The following is a 17,485-nucleotide window of genomic DNA, read 5'->3' on the forward strand; positions in this document are numbered from 1 at the left end:
ATTCCCCTACCTAACCCAGAAATAGGACTTAATTTAGCGGGCTATATTTGGGAGCACGTAGGGTGCTGTGGTGCCTGGAGGGCACCGGTGCTGGCCCTATCCACCCTGCCTTGTCTCTCTCTTAGGATAGGCAGTGTGGAAATAGCTTTATTTTAAAAAGAAACATTAATATTTTTTTCTGATCATAAAAGTAGCACATATTCACTGAAGAAAATATGTAAATGCAGAGAATATAATTAAAAAATTAAAATTGCCTACAATCTCATCATCCAGATAACCTCGATTAACATTTTGATGTTCTTCTTATTGTCCTGTTATAACAAGGGCTGTTTTCATGAACTGTTATAGACTGAATTGTGTCCCGTACCCTGCAAATTCATAATGTGAAGGGGTAACCCCCACTAACCTAGAACGTGACTGTATTTGGAGATAGGACCTTTAAAGAGATAATCAAGATTAAATAAGGGTGGAAACCTGCTCCAACAGGACCGATGTCCTCATCAGAAGAGGAGGAGACGTCAGGGATGGGAGTGCATGCTGAAAAACCCACGTGAAGACGCAGTGAGAAGACAGGTATCAGCAGGCCAAGGAGAGAGGCCTCAGGACCAACCTAACCTGCCGACACCTTGATCTTGGACTTCCAACCTCTACAATTGGGAGAAAGTAAACATCTGTTGTTTAAGCCTCCCAGGCTCTGGTATTTTTTTATGGCAGCCCTAGCAAATTAATATACGCACATATAAAAATACACATACTATCTTTAAAATACTGGCATCAGTTTGGCTATAAAGATGGCATCCTGCTTCTACTTTATATTACAAGCATTTCCCTATGTTATGAATGATTATATAGAAATTTTGATGTGTGAACGTGCCAGAATTTATTTCACTATGCCCCTATTGTTAGACATTGCAGTCCTTCCACTTTTTTGGTTATCATAAATATGACACTGCATTATACATTCATGTAAAAGAAATGTTCTTCTTGCATATTTCCTTAGGATAAATTACTAAAGTAGTAGATTGAGGGGTATTTTCAAGACACTTCATCTATTGCTAAACTGCCTTCAAGAAAACTTACACGTTTCTCCACAGTATGACATTGCCCATATCGTGACAGCCTCACTCATACGAAGTATTTTCATTTAAAATATTTTTGCCAACACGATTTTGAAATGAAACTTGACAAGCTGATTTTCAAGTTCATTGGAAAAGAAAATCTGAAAGAATAGCCCAGAAAATTTAGAAAAAGAATAGCTATAAATATGGATTTGCAATACTAGGCAGCAAAATAGATTATAAAGCTGCAGTTATTTAAATGATGTGTCACAGAATCTAGGATGGAGAGATCCAGGATACCTGCTATTTTAAATCAATGTGGGAAAGGATGAAATAATCAATAAAGGATTTCAGAACAAGTGGTCACGTATTTTATTTTTATTTATTTTTTTAAGTAGGCTTTATGCCCAACATGGGGCTTGAACTCACAACTGTGAGATCAAGAGTAACATGCTCTACTGACTGAGCCATCCAGGTGCCCCCAACTTGTCACATATTTTAGAAATAAAAGGGGAACCCCTTCCTCAGACCAAACACAGAATAAAACTTAAACGGATTGAAGAGCTAAATGCTACACACACATGTAGCAGTAAGACAACAAGAACGAACCACTGACAACAGTGAAAGAGGAGCACATTTTTATATTTTGGGCTGAGGATGGAGTTTCGAAGCAAGTCACAAAATCCAGAAGCAAGAAAAGAAATGACTGACAGGTATGACTAAGTCAAAATAAAAAACTTCTGCACAACAAGGACATCACAAAGTTAAAATAACAGTGTGGGAGAAGATATTTGCAACATGTATAAAAGACAAAGAATGATTATCCATAATCTACAAATTAATAATAAAAAACACAAGCAATCAAAAAAGAAGTTGAGAAAGAACATGAAGATATAATTCATAAAAAAAGTAGGAATGGCCAATAAACATAAAGATACTCAAGTTTAGCAATAACTAGGCTAATACGTGTTAAAATGGAAATATCTTATTTCACTGTATATATTTTTGTGTTTGTGTTTTGGTGAGAAATGATTGTATTGCTCATGTAAATGAAAAATTTTAAATTAAAAATACTTGCCGATAAAAGAGGACAAAAATGGTATCTTAGTTTGTATTTCTTTGATTATTAGTGAGGCCACACTCTTGTCAAGTTTATTGACAATTATGCTTTTTCTTTCCTTTTTAATAAATTGCTGTTTGTGCACATTACCTGCTGGGAATTCATTTTTTTTAATGAATTTATTTTATTCATTTATTTTGAGAGAGAGAGAGAAAAGGGACAGTGAGTGGGGAAGGGGCAGAGAGAGATTCCCAAGGAGGCTCCGCACACTGTCAGCCCAGAGCCCAATGCAGGGCTCAGAGCTCACGAACCGTGAGTTCATGCTCTGGGCCGAAGTCGGATGGTTAACTGACTGAGTCACACACGTACCCTGGGAATCCACAACTTTTTTACTCGTTTGAAAGTACTTTCTTTATATTAAAGGTAATTACTCATTTTCATGTATGCTGCAATTATTTTTTCCCAGTTTGTCAAACACCTTTGAGCTCTATTTGTGCTTTCTGCCTTTGCTTTTGTGCCGAGGAAGTACCTCCTCAACCTTGAGCTCAGATAAATACTTATTAACAGTTCTCTGTGGTTCTTCTGGAGTAATATTATACAATCTAACTCTTAACAGGAAACTATTTTGGTATACCGTATGTGGGGAAAATCTCAGGTGTTTTTAGTTACCAACTGCTGCAGCATTTACTATATTACCTTTCCTTTCTCAACTCATGGGAAATGTCATTTTTATCCTGCACTATATTCTTACATATGCTAAGATCTAATTCCGAGTTGGCTTAATTTATCTACCAGTTTATTCTTATATTTAATGCCATACTACTGCAGTATGTAGTACTAAGTTTAATACCTTAATACTAGACCTCTCATTTTTTTTTTTTTTTTCCTGTTTTTGGGAAGGGATTTCCATGTATTTATTCTCTTGGAAAAATTCTTTTTAACTCAAAGTTTTTTGTTCTGTTTTGTTTTTAAAGCACAGTTGGGATTCTGAGTCGTCCTGCATAAAACTGGTAGATTAAGATGGGAAGAACCAACATTTTTACTGCATTAAAGTTTTCCATCCAGAAATACGTCTTTCCATTATTCAGTGTTTCTTAAAGACTTATAGTTTTAATTAGAACATGTGGATTTATTAATTTTATTCCTTGGTAGGTATTTATTGTTTGTGAGGGGAAGAAAAGTTTAAAAATTCTGGCAGATCTTCCTGGCATGCTCCCCTCATAATCTACAGTTACGGCTCCCACCTTTGCTTTCCTGACCCTGCTCCCATCTCTAAAGGCGTAAGAGGGGTTTGGAGATGGCTGATCCTTGGTCACAGGGCTAGGGATGGACTAATGTATGGCTCATGGGTTGTTACTGGGTGTTTGGCAGTTTTCAATGCTATTATGAATGGAATTTCGGAATTTCCCTCATTATATTTTCCCTGGGTTGTTTTTGTTTTTGTTTTGAGAACACTTTATTTGTATTTATTATTGTGACTGGCTACATTCCTCAGAGTTCTTGTTAGTTCTAGTAATTTTTCAGTTCATTTCCTTGGATGTCTTATCATATCTCATCTGCAAATAATGGTATTTGGTCCCTTTTCCTCAATATTTATCACACCTATTTGTGTTCTTCCCCGGGTCCCCACACCAGAACTTCCAGACGTACCAATGTTAAATAACAGCAGTAATCAGGGCCCCTTCATGGGCATGCAACCAGTGCTCTCAGACAGGCCCTGCACTCAGAAGCGACCTGCCATGAGTTTAACGCTCTATTGTATTGGTCTTAAAATTCTTAATAATCTTATCTCTGAATTTATGTTTTTTAAGTAAAGTCTGATGGAACTATGGAGCAAGCCTATGAATACAGGAGATACGCAACATGTGTGTCCACAATTACCTGCTGCCCCCTGAGTACAGAATTCCAGTGAACCCACACCATATAGGTGCTGAATGAGACTCAAAGCAAGGACGACGTAAACACACTGTGAGTGTGACTGAGTGAGTGAGGCTGCTGACAGCCTAGAGAAGCCACACTTCCCCAAGGTAGAACTTGCCTCCAAGGGAGAAAGAAGGCAACAGTGCTCCAAGAAGCACTAATGACCAAGGAACTGCATTCTGTCTTTTTTCACTCCTGTTTCCCTATTATAGCCAAATATTTATGCTGGTAGTAATAAGATAAAAAAGGAAGGGAAAGATCAGGCAACCCATAATTCCTTTCCCCCTCAGTCCTTCCTTATTAAGGAGGCTTAACGATTAAGCCAAGGGTGGAGAGTTTTTATGGAATGTCTGTGAATTAAGAAGTGAAATAAAAAAATTCAGTTTTGCGCAGAATTTCCACTATTCTGGTAAGAACTAAACACATACACATGAGCTACCAAATGTGAACTGTAAAATTTTGGTTCCACACATAAGATAAATGCTCTTTTATCTGCATTTAAAACCACCAATACATGGGGCGCCTGAGTGGCTCAGTTGGTTGAGCGTCCGACTTTGGCTCAGGTCATGATCTCTCGGCCAGTGAGTTCGAGCCCCGGGTCGGGCTCTGTGCTGACAGCACAGAGCCTGGAGCCTGTTTCAGATTCTGTGTCTCCCTCTCTCTCTCACCCTCCCCCGTTCATACTCTGTCTCTCTCTCTGTCTCAAAAATAAACGTTAAAAAAAATTTTTTTAAATAAAATAAATAAAACCACCAATACATAATATAAAGATGAATGATAAAATTTGTGCTAATAATTTAAAAGTTTATTTTTTCAGGGCACCTGGGTGGCTCAGCTGGTTAGGCGTCCGACTCCTGATTTAGGCTCAGGTCATGATGTCACAGTCATTAGCTTGAGCCCTGCACTGGGCTTCACACTGAGCATGGAGTCTGCTTAAGATTTGTGCTCTCTCTTTCTCTCTCTGTGTCTCTCTCCCTCCCTCCCTCCCTCTGCCCCTCTCCCCTGCTCATGCTCTCTCTCTCTCAGAAAAAGTTTAAATTTTCTTTACTTCGAATGACATTAAATGGTAAACAGAAACATCATGCCACCCCAGATGTTCCAAGGCTTAGGTAGCAAAGGTGGCTCCCGCTGGGTCTGAGTGTCACCAGCCCCTCCCCCTGGAGACTGCTGCGGTAGGCCATCCTCTGTTCCCCTGTAACCCTGTGCCATCGAAGGCTGTGATCCAAAATGCCAATATGTCGGAGGCGATGCAACAGGGCTTGGTGTTGAAATGGAACGTGGAGAAAGCCACTGTAGCTCATATTAAGAAGGAGCTTGACAAGAAGTAGTTCCTCTCTCCAACCTGGTACTGCATCCTAGGGAGGAACCTGGCTAGTTATGTGACACATGAAACCAAACACTTTAAGCTACTTCTGTCTGGGTCAAGTGGCCATTATGCTGTCCAATATGTGGGCTATGTCACACACTCAGTGACCCATCTAAAAACAAGGACCACAGCCTATTCCAAATACCAGAGACTGAAATCTTCAGCCTCGCCTTAGGGATCACCTCAATCTTTGCCCCTTTATTGTGTTCTTTTGTACAGGGAATTCTCCACATGAATCTGTTGTGGTCATAAAACAATTAGCAAAATGGCTCACATTCTATTTATTTTCTATTCCATACCTCTGCCCCATGTTTTTTTCTCCTCAAAATCCATTCCTTTAAAAAAAATAAATCTGTTGTTGAAAACACACACACACACACACACACACACACACACACACACACAACACCACGCCAAGCAGAAAGATTGCAAAAGAAAGGAAAAACATTTTTTTCAAAGTGCCTTTAAAGAAGACATACAAATGGCCAATGAACATACGAAAAGATGCTCAATATCACTAATTATCAGGGAAATGCAAATGAAAACCATAGTGTGATATCACCTTACACCTGTCAGAATGGCTAGAATAAAAAAGATAAGAAATAACAAGTGTTGGGGGCACTTGGGTGACTCAGTCAGTTAAGTGGCCAACGTTTGATTTCAGCTCAGGTCATGACCCCACGATTCACGAGATCGAGCCCTATGTCGGGCTCTGCACTGTTAAGTGAAATAAGGCAGAGAAAGACAAATACCATATTATTTCACTCATATGTGGAATTTAAGAAATAAATGAACACATGAAGAAAAAAAGGGAACAAAAACATAGACTTATGCAGAGAATGAACTCTCCTTGCCAGAGGGGAGGTGGATGGAGGGATGGGTGAAATAAGTAAGGGGATTAAGTGTAAAATTAATGTGATGAACATAGAGTAATATGCAGAAAGAGAAAAGGGAAACAAGTACCTTTAATAGCATTTTGCCTGTTCTTTGAACAGGGGTTCCATGTTTTCATTTTGCCTTCTGCCTTGCAAATTATATAGCTGGTCCTGGGAATTATAATGGGTATTTTTGTTTGTCTGTTTGTTTGTTTTAGGCTTTATTAGAATCACCTCTGATTAAGCCTCACTATTTATAAAATGGGTCATTACTGAATTGTTATTGATAGTAAAATACTGGAAACACCTACATGCCTATCAAAGGGGACTGTTTAAATAAATTACAGGACCTCTATTTAATGGAATACCGCACAAATGTAAAAATCAAAAGCATGAGAAAGCTCTATGTATACTGGTAAGGGAAGATCGCCAAGAAACACAAATTGAAAAAAATGTATGAGAATATGTGCTATGATTTTTAATAAAAAGGGGGAAATAAGTATATATATTTGTATTATCTATTTAAATATTAAATTAGGGGCGCCTGGGTGGCTCAGTCAGTTGAGCATCCAACTTGGGCTCAAGTCATGATCTCACGGTTTGTGAGTTCAAGCCCTGCGTCGGGCTCTGTGCTGACAGCTCAGAGCCTGGAGCCTGCTTTGGATTCTGTGTCTCCCTCTCTCTCTGCCCCTCCCTCAGTTGTGCTCTGTCTCTCTCTCTCTCTCAAAAATAAATCAAATGTAAAAAAAAATTTTTTTAAATATTAAATTAAAAAACTACCTACTAGGTTTGGGGTAGAGGCCTGCACTAGGGACTAGACCAACAAAATTAGATTTTACACCCCCTTGACCACTGGAACATCCTTCATAGTAGGTGCCAGAGAAACACCCTGCCTATTTACAACGTGGCTATTCTTAATGCTAGTTTGAGGGAGAACCATGGTTTGTGAGAAAGTGATACTATTGCATAATGTTGGATTTATGCTCCATGATGTCCTATTTAAGACAACTTGTGCATGTTTATATTAACCTGGATGAACAGACACACACACACACACCCCACTATACCACTGTTACAAACAAGGGGATATATTAAGTAGGATCCAAAAAAAAAAATCAATCCTGTAAATTACAGAAGCAAATTCTGTAAAATTAGAGCAATAAAATCTTTTTCAGGTTGTCTTTATTCTCAAACAAAACACCACCACCACCAGAAACAAAATATAGGTATAAAGGAAAATGAAACTTCCATGTGCACCAAGGACCACGCACTAGACTGAGAATCCTAAATGGTTATGAGTAAGTTGCTTTCTAACCATTCCTTCGCCCTCTGCCCAACGTAAGAACTGGAGCCCATTCCACTGGCGAACACAGGCTCACTAGGGAAGGAGGCAAACTGTGTTACATTCTGTGGGCATTACTGTGGGGCATTTACTTTATCTGAGTTTGTTTTTAAACTCTAAGATCCTGTAAGAAGACAGTGCTTAACCTTCTCCTCAGGAAGGTTGAGAGACCACAACTAACTTAACTCTTACTCCAACCCTTTGACCAGATGCAAGGTGGTCCACTGGAACGGGCACCGGCTTTGAAGAAGGTCAGAGATAGACAGGCCTTTGCACACACTGATCATTTTCCGTGATTTTCCCCTGACCCTCCACTTTCTGACTTTGTTCAGGGACTGACCCATTCATCACCTCCACTGGGGGCTCTTCCCTGACACCACCCCCAACTCAGGTTGGGTGCCCCCATTCCAGTGTTCATGTAGCATCTGCTGAAATCTCCCAATAGATGAACTATTTTACTGTGTTGTCACCTTCTATTTAAGTGTCTTTCTCCTCCATTAGCTCACACGATCCTCCAAGGCAGAAACTACACCTCTGTATTTTTCAATCCCCAGTGCCTAAGATATACTTGGCAGCCTCTTAATAAATGTCTGCTTAATGCCAAGTAATTTACAGTAGATAAAGAAGTTAAGCTTCACTGACAATTAGAACCAGCTTTAATATCTGGTTAGAGAAATAGGCTGGGAAAAGCATAGCCTCTTGGTCTAGACTAGTCCACACTCAGTAGTGTCATTTTAGGAAACCATATGCATTAAGGTCTTTAGGGCCCCTCTGCCACCTCCTGCAAGCTTGCTTCGATGCCACATTCTAACACGTTCACTCTCTAGTGAACTCTCCCACCCCCAAATCTCTGTTTTTGCTCCAGAGTACACTTATTATTTAAACACAGTTGCAAAGCACAGAAGTCATATTCTTAGTTCAGTGGATGCCAAAAGCCCTTCACAGCACAGATTTGTAACTGTTTATTTCCCCAGGAACTTAACAGAATTCTAAACACACTGTTACAATTTCAAAATACTTTCAGATGACAGTAGCAACTATAGACAACCTATTTCTATTTCCTGCTTCCAGCTCTTCTGAGCGCACTGAGCATCAGCCATTTTTGCTGCTATGTGAATTAGCATTTTGTAGTGCTCTATACTATTTATTGAATTCTTCAGGGCCCAGCTCAAAATACCATTAAAAATTTTTAATATTTATTAATTTTTTTTGAGAGAGAAACAGAGAGTAAATGGAGGAGGGGCAGAGAGAGAGAGGGAGACACAGAATCCGAAGCAGGCTCCAGGCTCCAAGCTGTCAGCACAGAGCCCGACGTAGGGCTCGAATCCACACACCATGAGACCCTGACCTGAGCTGAAGTCAGACGCTCAACCGACTGAGCCACCCAGGCACCCCTCAGAATACAACTGTTCTTCAAGAAGCCTTCTCTTACCAGGCAAGAAAATATCTCTACTCCTTCAGAGCCCAACTAAATACTCTCAGAGTATCTCGGAGGCTAACGTTCCCCAAACCACATCTCCCAAGCTTGCCAGCTTGGTTTTTGGTGAAGTTCTGCCAGTAGAAGAAACTAGTGAGAGACCGGAAAGTGGGAGGAAGAAAGGAAATGTTTCTATCTGCTTCTGGTGGCAGATGAGCACCGGCTCCCATGTTCCTGTGCAGACAGCACGACTCCATGGTGGCAGTGGCGGTGGCAGTGAGTGCTCCCAGAGCTTCAGAAACAGAATTCCTGTATTTGGGTTGCCCTACATCAATTACTAACAAGAAACTAGAGCAAAAGAGCCACTGGTCCTCATGGATACGTGCCGGCAGACACAGAGGTAGCCCTTAAAGGCCTAAAGCTGGTAATGGAAGCTTCTTGTTCTTTGGAAGGGTTAAAGGACCTTGAATTTTGAGCCTAGGGCTCCATGCTCTAGCCTACTATCTCTTTCTTAAGCTGCGGTAGAGCCAAAGATAAGGACGGAGAGGGACTTATGACAGCTTATGTTTCCCAGAAGTAGGAGACCTTAAGAAGGGAAACTAGACTCATGTAATGCTAAATACCACAGTCTAATATCAGTGTAAAGTGTTTACTGCTCCCCCAAGTCTTACTAAAAGCATATTCTTTATTCATCTACAAGACTCATAAGAAGAGAAGAGCTATTTAAAAAAGAAAAAATGCAAATGGCCCTTAGACATACGAAAAGATGCTCAATTTCTCTCAAAAGAGAAACGTAGTTAAAAGCGCACGAAGACACCATTTCTCACCTAGCAAACTGGCCACAAGCCAGAAGCGTGATACTACCCTCCGCTGGCAAAGCTGTGGGGAAACAGTCATTCTCCTATACTGCCAATGAGAACGTCAAAATAGTATAATCCCTGTGGAGGTGATTTTGGCAACACCTTGCAAAATTAAACATGCATTTACCCTCTGACCACGTAATCCCCTTTCTAGGAATCTAGCCCAAGGACAGAGTCGGAAAACCAGGAAAAGACTTCTACCCGAGGCAATAGCACAATTTGTAGGGGAAGACAGAAAGCAACCCAAATGTTCATCAACAGAGAACTAGTTGAACAAATAAACTACAGTACATCTATTCTAATGACTACCATGCAGCTAGAAAAAGGAATGCATTGTATCCTCCTATATAGCTAGTTCTGGGAGGAGTGTTAAGTACAAAAAGGCCAGCCACAGAAAGAAAGTAGGAATAGCACATGGTGTGCTACCAATTATCAAAGAATACTGACGAGGATACAAAATATAAATTATATGTAATATAACATAATAAAATATATTGGTTTATTTATTTTTCATCATTTAAAATAGAAGGATAACCCAAAAAACTCAAGGGTTTTGAAAAGAGATCACCTATAGAAGTAGAAGGGACAGGAACAGAAGCTAGATTTCTTTAAATACAGCTTCTTTGCAGACTTCACTTTGGAACTGTGTATATAGTTTACACGGTTATAAAACAAAACAAAAAATCTTTAAAGGCAATTCCCAAACACTGAAAGCAAAATGGAGTAAATGAATCCAACTGTATACTGAAACAGTGGCATGACCACACAGAGAATTATTTTAGATGACTTTATAACACAGTAATTTTAATATATATCTCTAGTGGGATATACCCTAAGGGCCCCAAAAATAATTGCAAAAATCTTAAACTATTTTCAGTAACCATATGGTAGCAATGATACTGTAATTCTGAGGCTGTTTTGTATGTTCTGGGGACAAAGCGAATGAATTATTGTGCTGTATCACTGGTAACCAAGATTTTTAGTATGGGAAAAAGGAGCTGCAAGACGAAAGGCTAAACAAAAACTTTGCGTACTGAATTTTAACTGGATGTGTCAGCATGCACTCATGATATATTTAACCTGTCAAATATATGATAAACACATAAAGAAATGTGCACGCATTTCCTAGTTCCATCCACTGGAAAGACCCAGAAATAGTGACCATCCCAGCAGCAAGGGCTTAGACTGAGGTTTCCAAATGTCATTTCCCACTGAAAGGAAGCAGGGCTTCTTGCAGAAATGGCTGATTCCAGATCGGGGCAGGAAATGTACAAAACGAACCCAGGATGTCATGTCCTGCCAGAAATCAAGGAATTATTAAGGACTATGGAGGTCATGTCAGAAGGACTCAAGAGCCAGTATGAAAAGGCTAAAGAAGGGGACAACTTGAATGTCAATAATAGTAACTGCAAGTGATCAAAAGGTGTCCAATTTGTTTAATCCCATAAATTGAAAATGATGTGTATTCCTCTCCCTTCCCCTGCCAACAGTCCCCACCGACAATTCTCAGTGGTCCCATGTGTAAGAGGGTAGGTAACTACCTACCTGAAAATGGCAAATACACAGAAAGGGTGTGACATTTACCCTTCTTTTCCCTGGCCAATTGCATCTCAGAATTATCAAATAAGCGTCGAGGAAATTTTTCTCTTCCTAGCCACTAAATAAAGAAGGAAGGATACGATAAGAAAATAATCATTTTGCAATTGCAAATTATGAAATAATGAATCCAGGAAATAATCATGAATGAAGGGGAACATCCAAAAGAGAGAGACAATCAAAGATTTTCTGTGTTTCTTAATAAACATATATATACTACCACCTACACAGCATTTTTACAAAAAACAAAACAAAACCAACCCCCCAGAACCTGAATCAGATTAAGTCTCTATCTAACTACTAAGTTACAAAAAATACCACAAAAAACAAAAAAAAATGACAATGTTACCATGGGGATTTAATCACCCAAATCCTGCTGTTAGAAACTCTACAGGACAAAAACCTAGTTTCTTCAACAAATAAATCAATAGAGAGAAAAACAAGAGAGAAAGAGATGGACAGAAATGTGGAAGGGAACCTACAGATTTAAAGAGACTTAAGAGTCATACTGTTTATTGATAGTATGGACCTTATCTGAATTCTGATTTAAATAACCTGTAAAAGCACATAAACTCACTCTAGACTTTGATCCAATTAGGGACATCTGAGCACGGACTGGATATATTTTTTTTAATGTTTTTTTGAGAGAGAGAGAGAGAGAGAGAGAGAGAGAGAGAGACAGAAAGAGGCAAAGAGAGAGAATCCCAAGTAGGCTCCTCCCTGTCAGCGCAGAACCTGACACAGGGCTCAAACTCATGAACCGTGAGGTCATGACCTTAGCCGAAATCAAGAGTCACTCTTGAACTGTAACTTTTTATGAGTATTAAATATCCTGGAGCACCTGGGTGGCTCAGTCAGGTGAGTGTCTGACTTTTGATTTTGGTTCAGATCATGATCTTAAGATTTGTTGGTTTGAGCCCCCTGTTGGGCTCTGCACTGACAGCGTGGGGCCTGCTTGGGATTCTCTCTCTCTCTCTCTCTCTCTCTCTCTCTCTCTCTCTTTCTGCCCTCCCTCGCATGCTTGTGTGTGCACGCTCTCTCTCTAAATAAATAAATAAATAAATAGGGGCGCCTGGGTGGCTCAGTCAGTTGAGCGTCCAACTTCAGCTCAGGTCATGATCTCACAGTCTGTGAGTTCGAGCCCCGCGTCGGGCTCTGTGCTGACAGCTCAGAGCCTGGAGCCTGCTTCAGATTCTGTCTCTCTCTCTCTCTCTCTCTCTGCCCCTCCTCCACTCATGCTTGCTCTCTCTCTTTCTCTCTCTCTCAAAAAGTAAATAAAAATTAAAAATAAATAAATAAATAAATAAATAAATAAATAAACTTAAAAAACAATACAATAAAAAGTTACAGTTCAATTTGGGGATATTACAATGACATCGTCATTATGGGTACAAAAAAAGGGGGTCTTACTTTTTAGAGACAACATACTGAAATATTTATGGATAAGATGATAAAATGTCTGGGACTGGTGTCAAAATAGTATGACAGACAGGAAGTGGGCAGCATACAGACAAAAATAGGTTGTCTGTAAGTGAATTTAAATGCAAGATTAAATGAAAGGAAGCTTTGGCAATTATTATGAAAAAGTACAAGGACTTGGCAAATGCCATTGTGTATCACAAGGTGGAGTGCTAAGGCAAAGCAAATGCCTTCTTTGGGAGGTTGAATGCTTGTAAAATAGCGGTCATATCTATTCTAATTATTCCTTCCATGCCTCACGGGTCAGAAGGTTAGAGTTCTATCAACACCTCCTAACAAAGAGGAGATGGTCATCACAGGCTGACTCTCACAGGCAAGGATACATCCCAGCACGATCCAGAAGCAGCCACCAAATGAGAAGGGGCTGTGGGGGCAGCAGCCGATGAGCTGGGAGAGGCTGACACCAGATCTGGTCAGTGTGGTCGAGGTAGGGCCTGTTCCCAGGGATTTCCCCACAAATCTGCACAAGTGAAGATGTGTGAGGGACGGACATGCAAGAAACTCTCCGCTGGGAAACAAGACTAAAACCACACAAAGCTTACTTTTTCCTGGCATCATGGTATGTTGTAAGAAATGATCCTAAAATCTGATTAAAAGAAAAAACCACCACAAATATGTTTAAAGTAATCTTGAGGCCTACAAGGAGAGTACTGCCCCAATGGGAGTAGCGGGAACTATGAAACAAAGATCAGGAGCTGTGAAAGAGAGAGGTTCTGAATCTTAAACCGTAAAAGGAGGGTCTGATACCCTACTAGTCATTCACGACGATATTATGTTACTTTTTACTTTTTTCCTCCCTGAAAGCCGGGAGTGCATAGCAGTGGTTCTCAAGGAAGAAGTGTGTACTTCACAGGGCACAGGAAGGAGTAAATAGCAGGCAGCTCCATCGAAAAGTGACTCCAGATGATTCTGACGTACACTGTGCCCCCATTGGAGAACCACTCCCTTCTTGGAGGCCCCTGACGGGCAGCTGGCTGAGGCCTGCGTGCAGCCAAAATGCACCTGAGATCATCAATGTGGAATGTTGGCCATTGCTATTTCAAACGCCCCTTTAAACTAAGCAGCGCTGCCATGTCAGACAAGGATAATGCAATCCCCCTGCACTCCCCTATGACTCACACCGCCTCCCTGTCTGCCCAGCGTGGGGACAGCTTGAGCTGTGAGGATGGCAGGAGGAGGGCCAGACAGGATCCCACTGCAGGCCATCCACCACCAAGTGCACGTACATACCTGCCAACCTGCCCCACTGCTCCCATTCAGTTGAGGGACGATGACAGGCAGATGATTGCAGTGCTCTCTGCACTCAAACTCATGAGCATCAGAGAAAAGGGCTCGAAGAAAAGTGTTTGACCAGAAACCAAACACACTTCCTGCGTCTCTGCAATCTTCTTTCATCCCCTGACATGTCTGAGACCATTATGGCTTCTGATAATGCTGACTACTTCGCTTTGGACAAAAAATGCAGACCAACAACAACATCCCTCACCACCACTGATCCTGAGTTTCATCCTGTAATGGATTCTCATGCCACACAGACCTGCTTCTTGGATAATTACCATGTCCACAAACCTGTTCTTCCTCCAATAAGAAGGGGAGACTGATTGAAGTAGAGGGTGCCTGCTATGCAGCATGTTCAAGAACGCAGTGCACGGGGTCGAGATGGGTAGCCAAGTGGTGTGCACGCCAGGACTAGGAAGGTGGCTGGGTTTCTAAGATCCTTCTCGGTAAGGACACCCCTAACTACACAATCACATGCACAGTGGGGCCCACATATAACAGAACATGGGTAGCAGGTGAAAATATGTGCCCTCCTTGCAACCATCCATCACCACAATTCCATACAGCCCACAGAATTAAAAGCCTTAACAATACCAGGAAATGTTTCAGCATTGTCGACTTTCAAATTACTTACAAGTCACCACAGTGATTAACATTTGTATTTAATATCAAAAGTTACATGCACAACAAAGGTAATACCAAATTATTTATCTTAGTTGAGCCCTAAATGTTCTCTACACATTGGAATAATTTCTACTCCTGCTACACTATTAATATTAGTCTTCCAAACTTCCCTAAGTAAAGGATTACATTTAGGACACAGCAGGTATTAAGGAAATTTAGACTCAGGACCTTCCCAAGAGTTAGGAAACATTTACAAGTTACACTCATCTTTCCTGTTCTGGTCATCACCATGTTTTCAGGACGTGTGTCCGTATGTTACGTCCCAGATGGAGGGGACCTCAGAAGGAGAGAAGACGTGGATCCCTTTATAAAGGGACAAAATTCTATTTTAGAAATAGCAAGGCAAGGGCACCTGAACGTACACAGTCCCTTTCCAAAGAAGCTGCAGTAAAGACACAGATCTGAGGCACTAGTTAGTCAAACTAGGATCTCTGCAGCACGTGTATAAAAAGCCGGGGGCATGGCTTGTGCTATCTAGGGTGCCAAGACCCGGGATGGGCTGTAAACAATGCCAGGCTAAGTATTATCTAAAACAAAAACAAAACACAACAGAACACAACCAAATAGCAACTAAAAATACTCTTCTGAAAGATCAGTCAGACAGTATTTCCCACAAGATAACCTGACTTTCACAATGACAATTCAGTTACTCCGGTCTTATTTAAATTACAGGCAGGCATTTTCTGGAGGTGAGCTTGGCTAAACAGTGCAAACATGGACTGATGTGTCCATGAAAAGAAGATACTCTCACAGTGAGCACAGCATTCATATCCAACTAAAGGCCAAAATACTTCCATAGCCTTGGAAAGCATGAGCGTTGGATCAATATTCTACAGACTTCCTCCGTGATCCTACCTACCATTAAATATAGAAAAGCCTTTGGTGTAAAAGGCTTTGCCTGACTATCATAAGCATTCCTCACATAGCAAGTCTGAATGCATCACTAGAACATTATCAATTCTTAACTCCTAGTGCAATATTTATATTTTTTAAGGTTATTATTATTTTGACTACTTCTAAAAATATAAGACTTCTTCTATGTTACTCAGCCATAAGGCATTCAAATCAACCAATTTTTAGTCAAAAGCTGATTAAGAGGTGGGTTAAGATGAGTTAATGAGATAGCAAAATATTTGAAGATAAAATATCTAAGCATATATACAAAAATGTAATTGTGATACTTACCTATCAGCCCCTTCTCAAGAGTGAAGGTTTTGTTTGTAAACATACATTCAAAAGCCACAATGTGAAAAATCTTGTTCACTGTGTTGTGAGTCCCAACTATTCGAATATACCTGGGGGTAAAAAGAAAATCTGTTGAAGAAAACAAGCTTCTATCACAACCAATCCAGAGACAACAGAATAAAGTACATTTTGTACACATACAGTGTGCTAGGACTGAAGTAGACTTTGAACTTGACTTCAGACCCTCTACCTGCTCCTTAGGGCTAGCTCCAACTGAGCCCAGAAGAATTACGGCAAAATTAGGGACATACCACTTTCCAGAGAACTAAGCAGAACTTAGATTTGATTTACCTAGAAATTCAGACCAGGTGCTATTCAAGCTCAACCCCTGAATGTCAGTATAATTGCATGTCCATGAGGCATTTACACTGGAGAATAACAAACCGCTTCTACCTTCGTCTTGTGGTTAGGAATGTGCCTGTGCACAGGTGCACAAACACTCGCAAAATCAAATGTTTTCCAACTCAAGGAAAGATTTCAGCCATTGGAGGCAAATGCATGAAATCAATATTGCCTTCTTGTGTAAAAGACAGATCCACCGAAACTGTTCACAGTTTCTTATATTTCAACACTGCTCCTAGATCCTTGTAGAAAGTTAACCCTATATACTTACGCCAGCCCCCACCCCCACCCCACTTGACTGCTGGGAAGCCTTCTCCTGACCAGAGGAAGTGATCCGCAGAGGTACCGAGCCTGCTCGGCAATCTCCCTCCTGGCCACATGGATCTGGCATCCGGACACAGTGCAGAGTTTCATGGGGCAGTCCTTGAGCATCCCGGCCTGCTCACCCTCTGCGTCTCCCTGGAGGCTTCACCTCCGACAAACAAGCATTAACCTTGGAGTGACTTGTTCCTTTCACTCTCCAAAGGGACCCGCCAGTTCACAGGTTAATGAACAGACAAACTCATTCTTCTGAGTGTCACACAAATCCCTGGGGAATGTGCCACACACACTGTCTTACCGGGATTCAAAGGAAGAACCAGGAAAAATAACTAGATTAAGTGATAGCACTCTCCCAAATTATGAGCTATGCACTCTGAAGGATGGGGCATATTAAATGAACACATTTCAATTAGGCGATGACAGACCGGGCAAGGTTTTAGTAATATCCTTCCTCTGCTGTGTAAAACAACCTTCGACTTAGATGATATAATTTTACTTCTGAGTTAATCGCTGTTCACTAATTCGGTAATTCCCTTACATTTCTCATCACTCCAACTTAACTGTATAATGTAAATGCCAATTTAAAATATTCACATTAAGGAGACTGTATTTGGGGTTTTTATCTCATAAGCTATCTTCCCT

General features: G+C 40.6%; 1 protein-coding gene across 3 annotated transcripts in view; it reads right to left on the bottom strand.

Moving 5' to 3' along the window:
• The window catches only part of BTBD9 (BTB domain containing 9), a 417,943-nt gene that overhangs the window by 130,158 nt on the left and 270,300 nt on the right, over positions 1-17,485 (bottom strand). For all 3 annotated transcript variants that reach the window (XM_058733797.1, XM_058733798.1, XM_058733799.1), the window contains exon 7: positions 16,121-16,230. In XM_058733797.1, the coding sequence (XP_058589780.1) occupies positions 16,121-16,230 (110 nt within the window). The remainder of the gene's footprint in view (positions 1-16,120; positions 16,231-17,485) is intronic.

The sequence above is a fragment of the Neofelis nebulosa genome, chromosome 6 (assembly GCF_028018385.1).
Source record: "Neofelis nebulosa isolate mNeoNeb1 chromosome 6, mNeoNeb1.pri, whole genome shotgun sequence".
Lineage (NCBI taxonomy): Eukaryota > Metazoa > Chordata > Mammalia > Carnivora > Felidae > Neofelis > Neofelis nebulosa.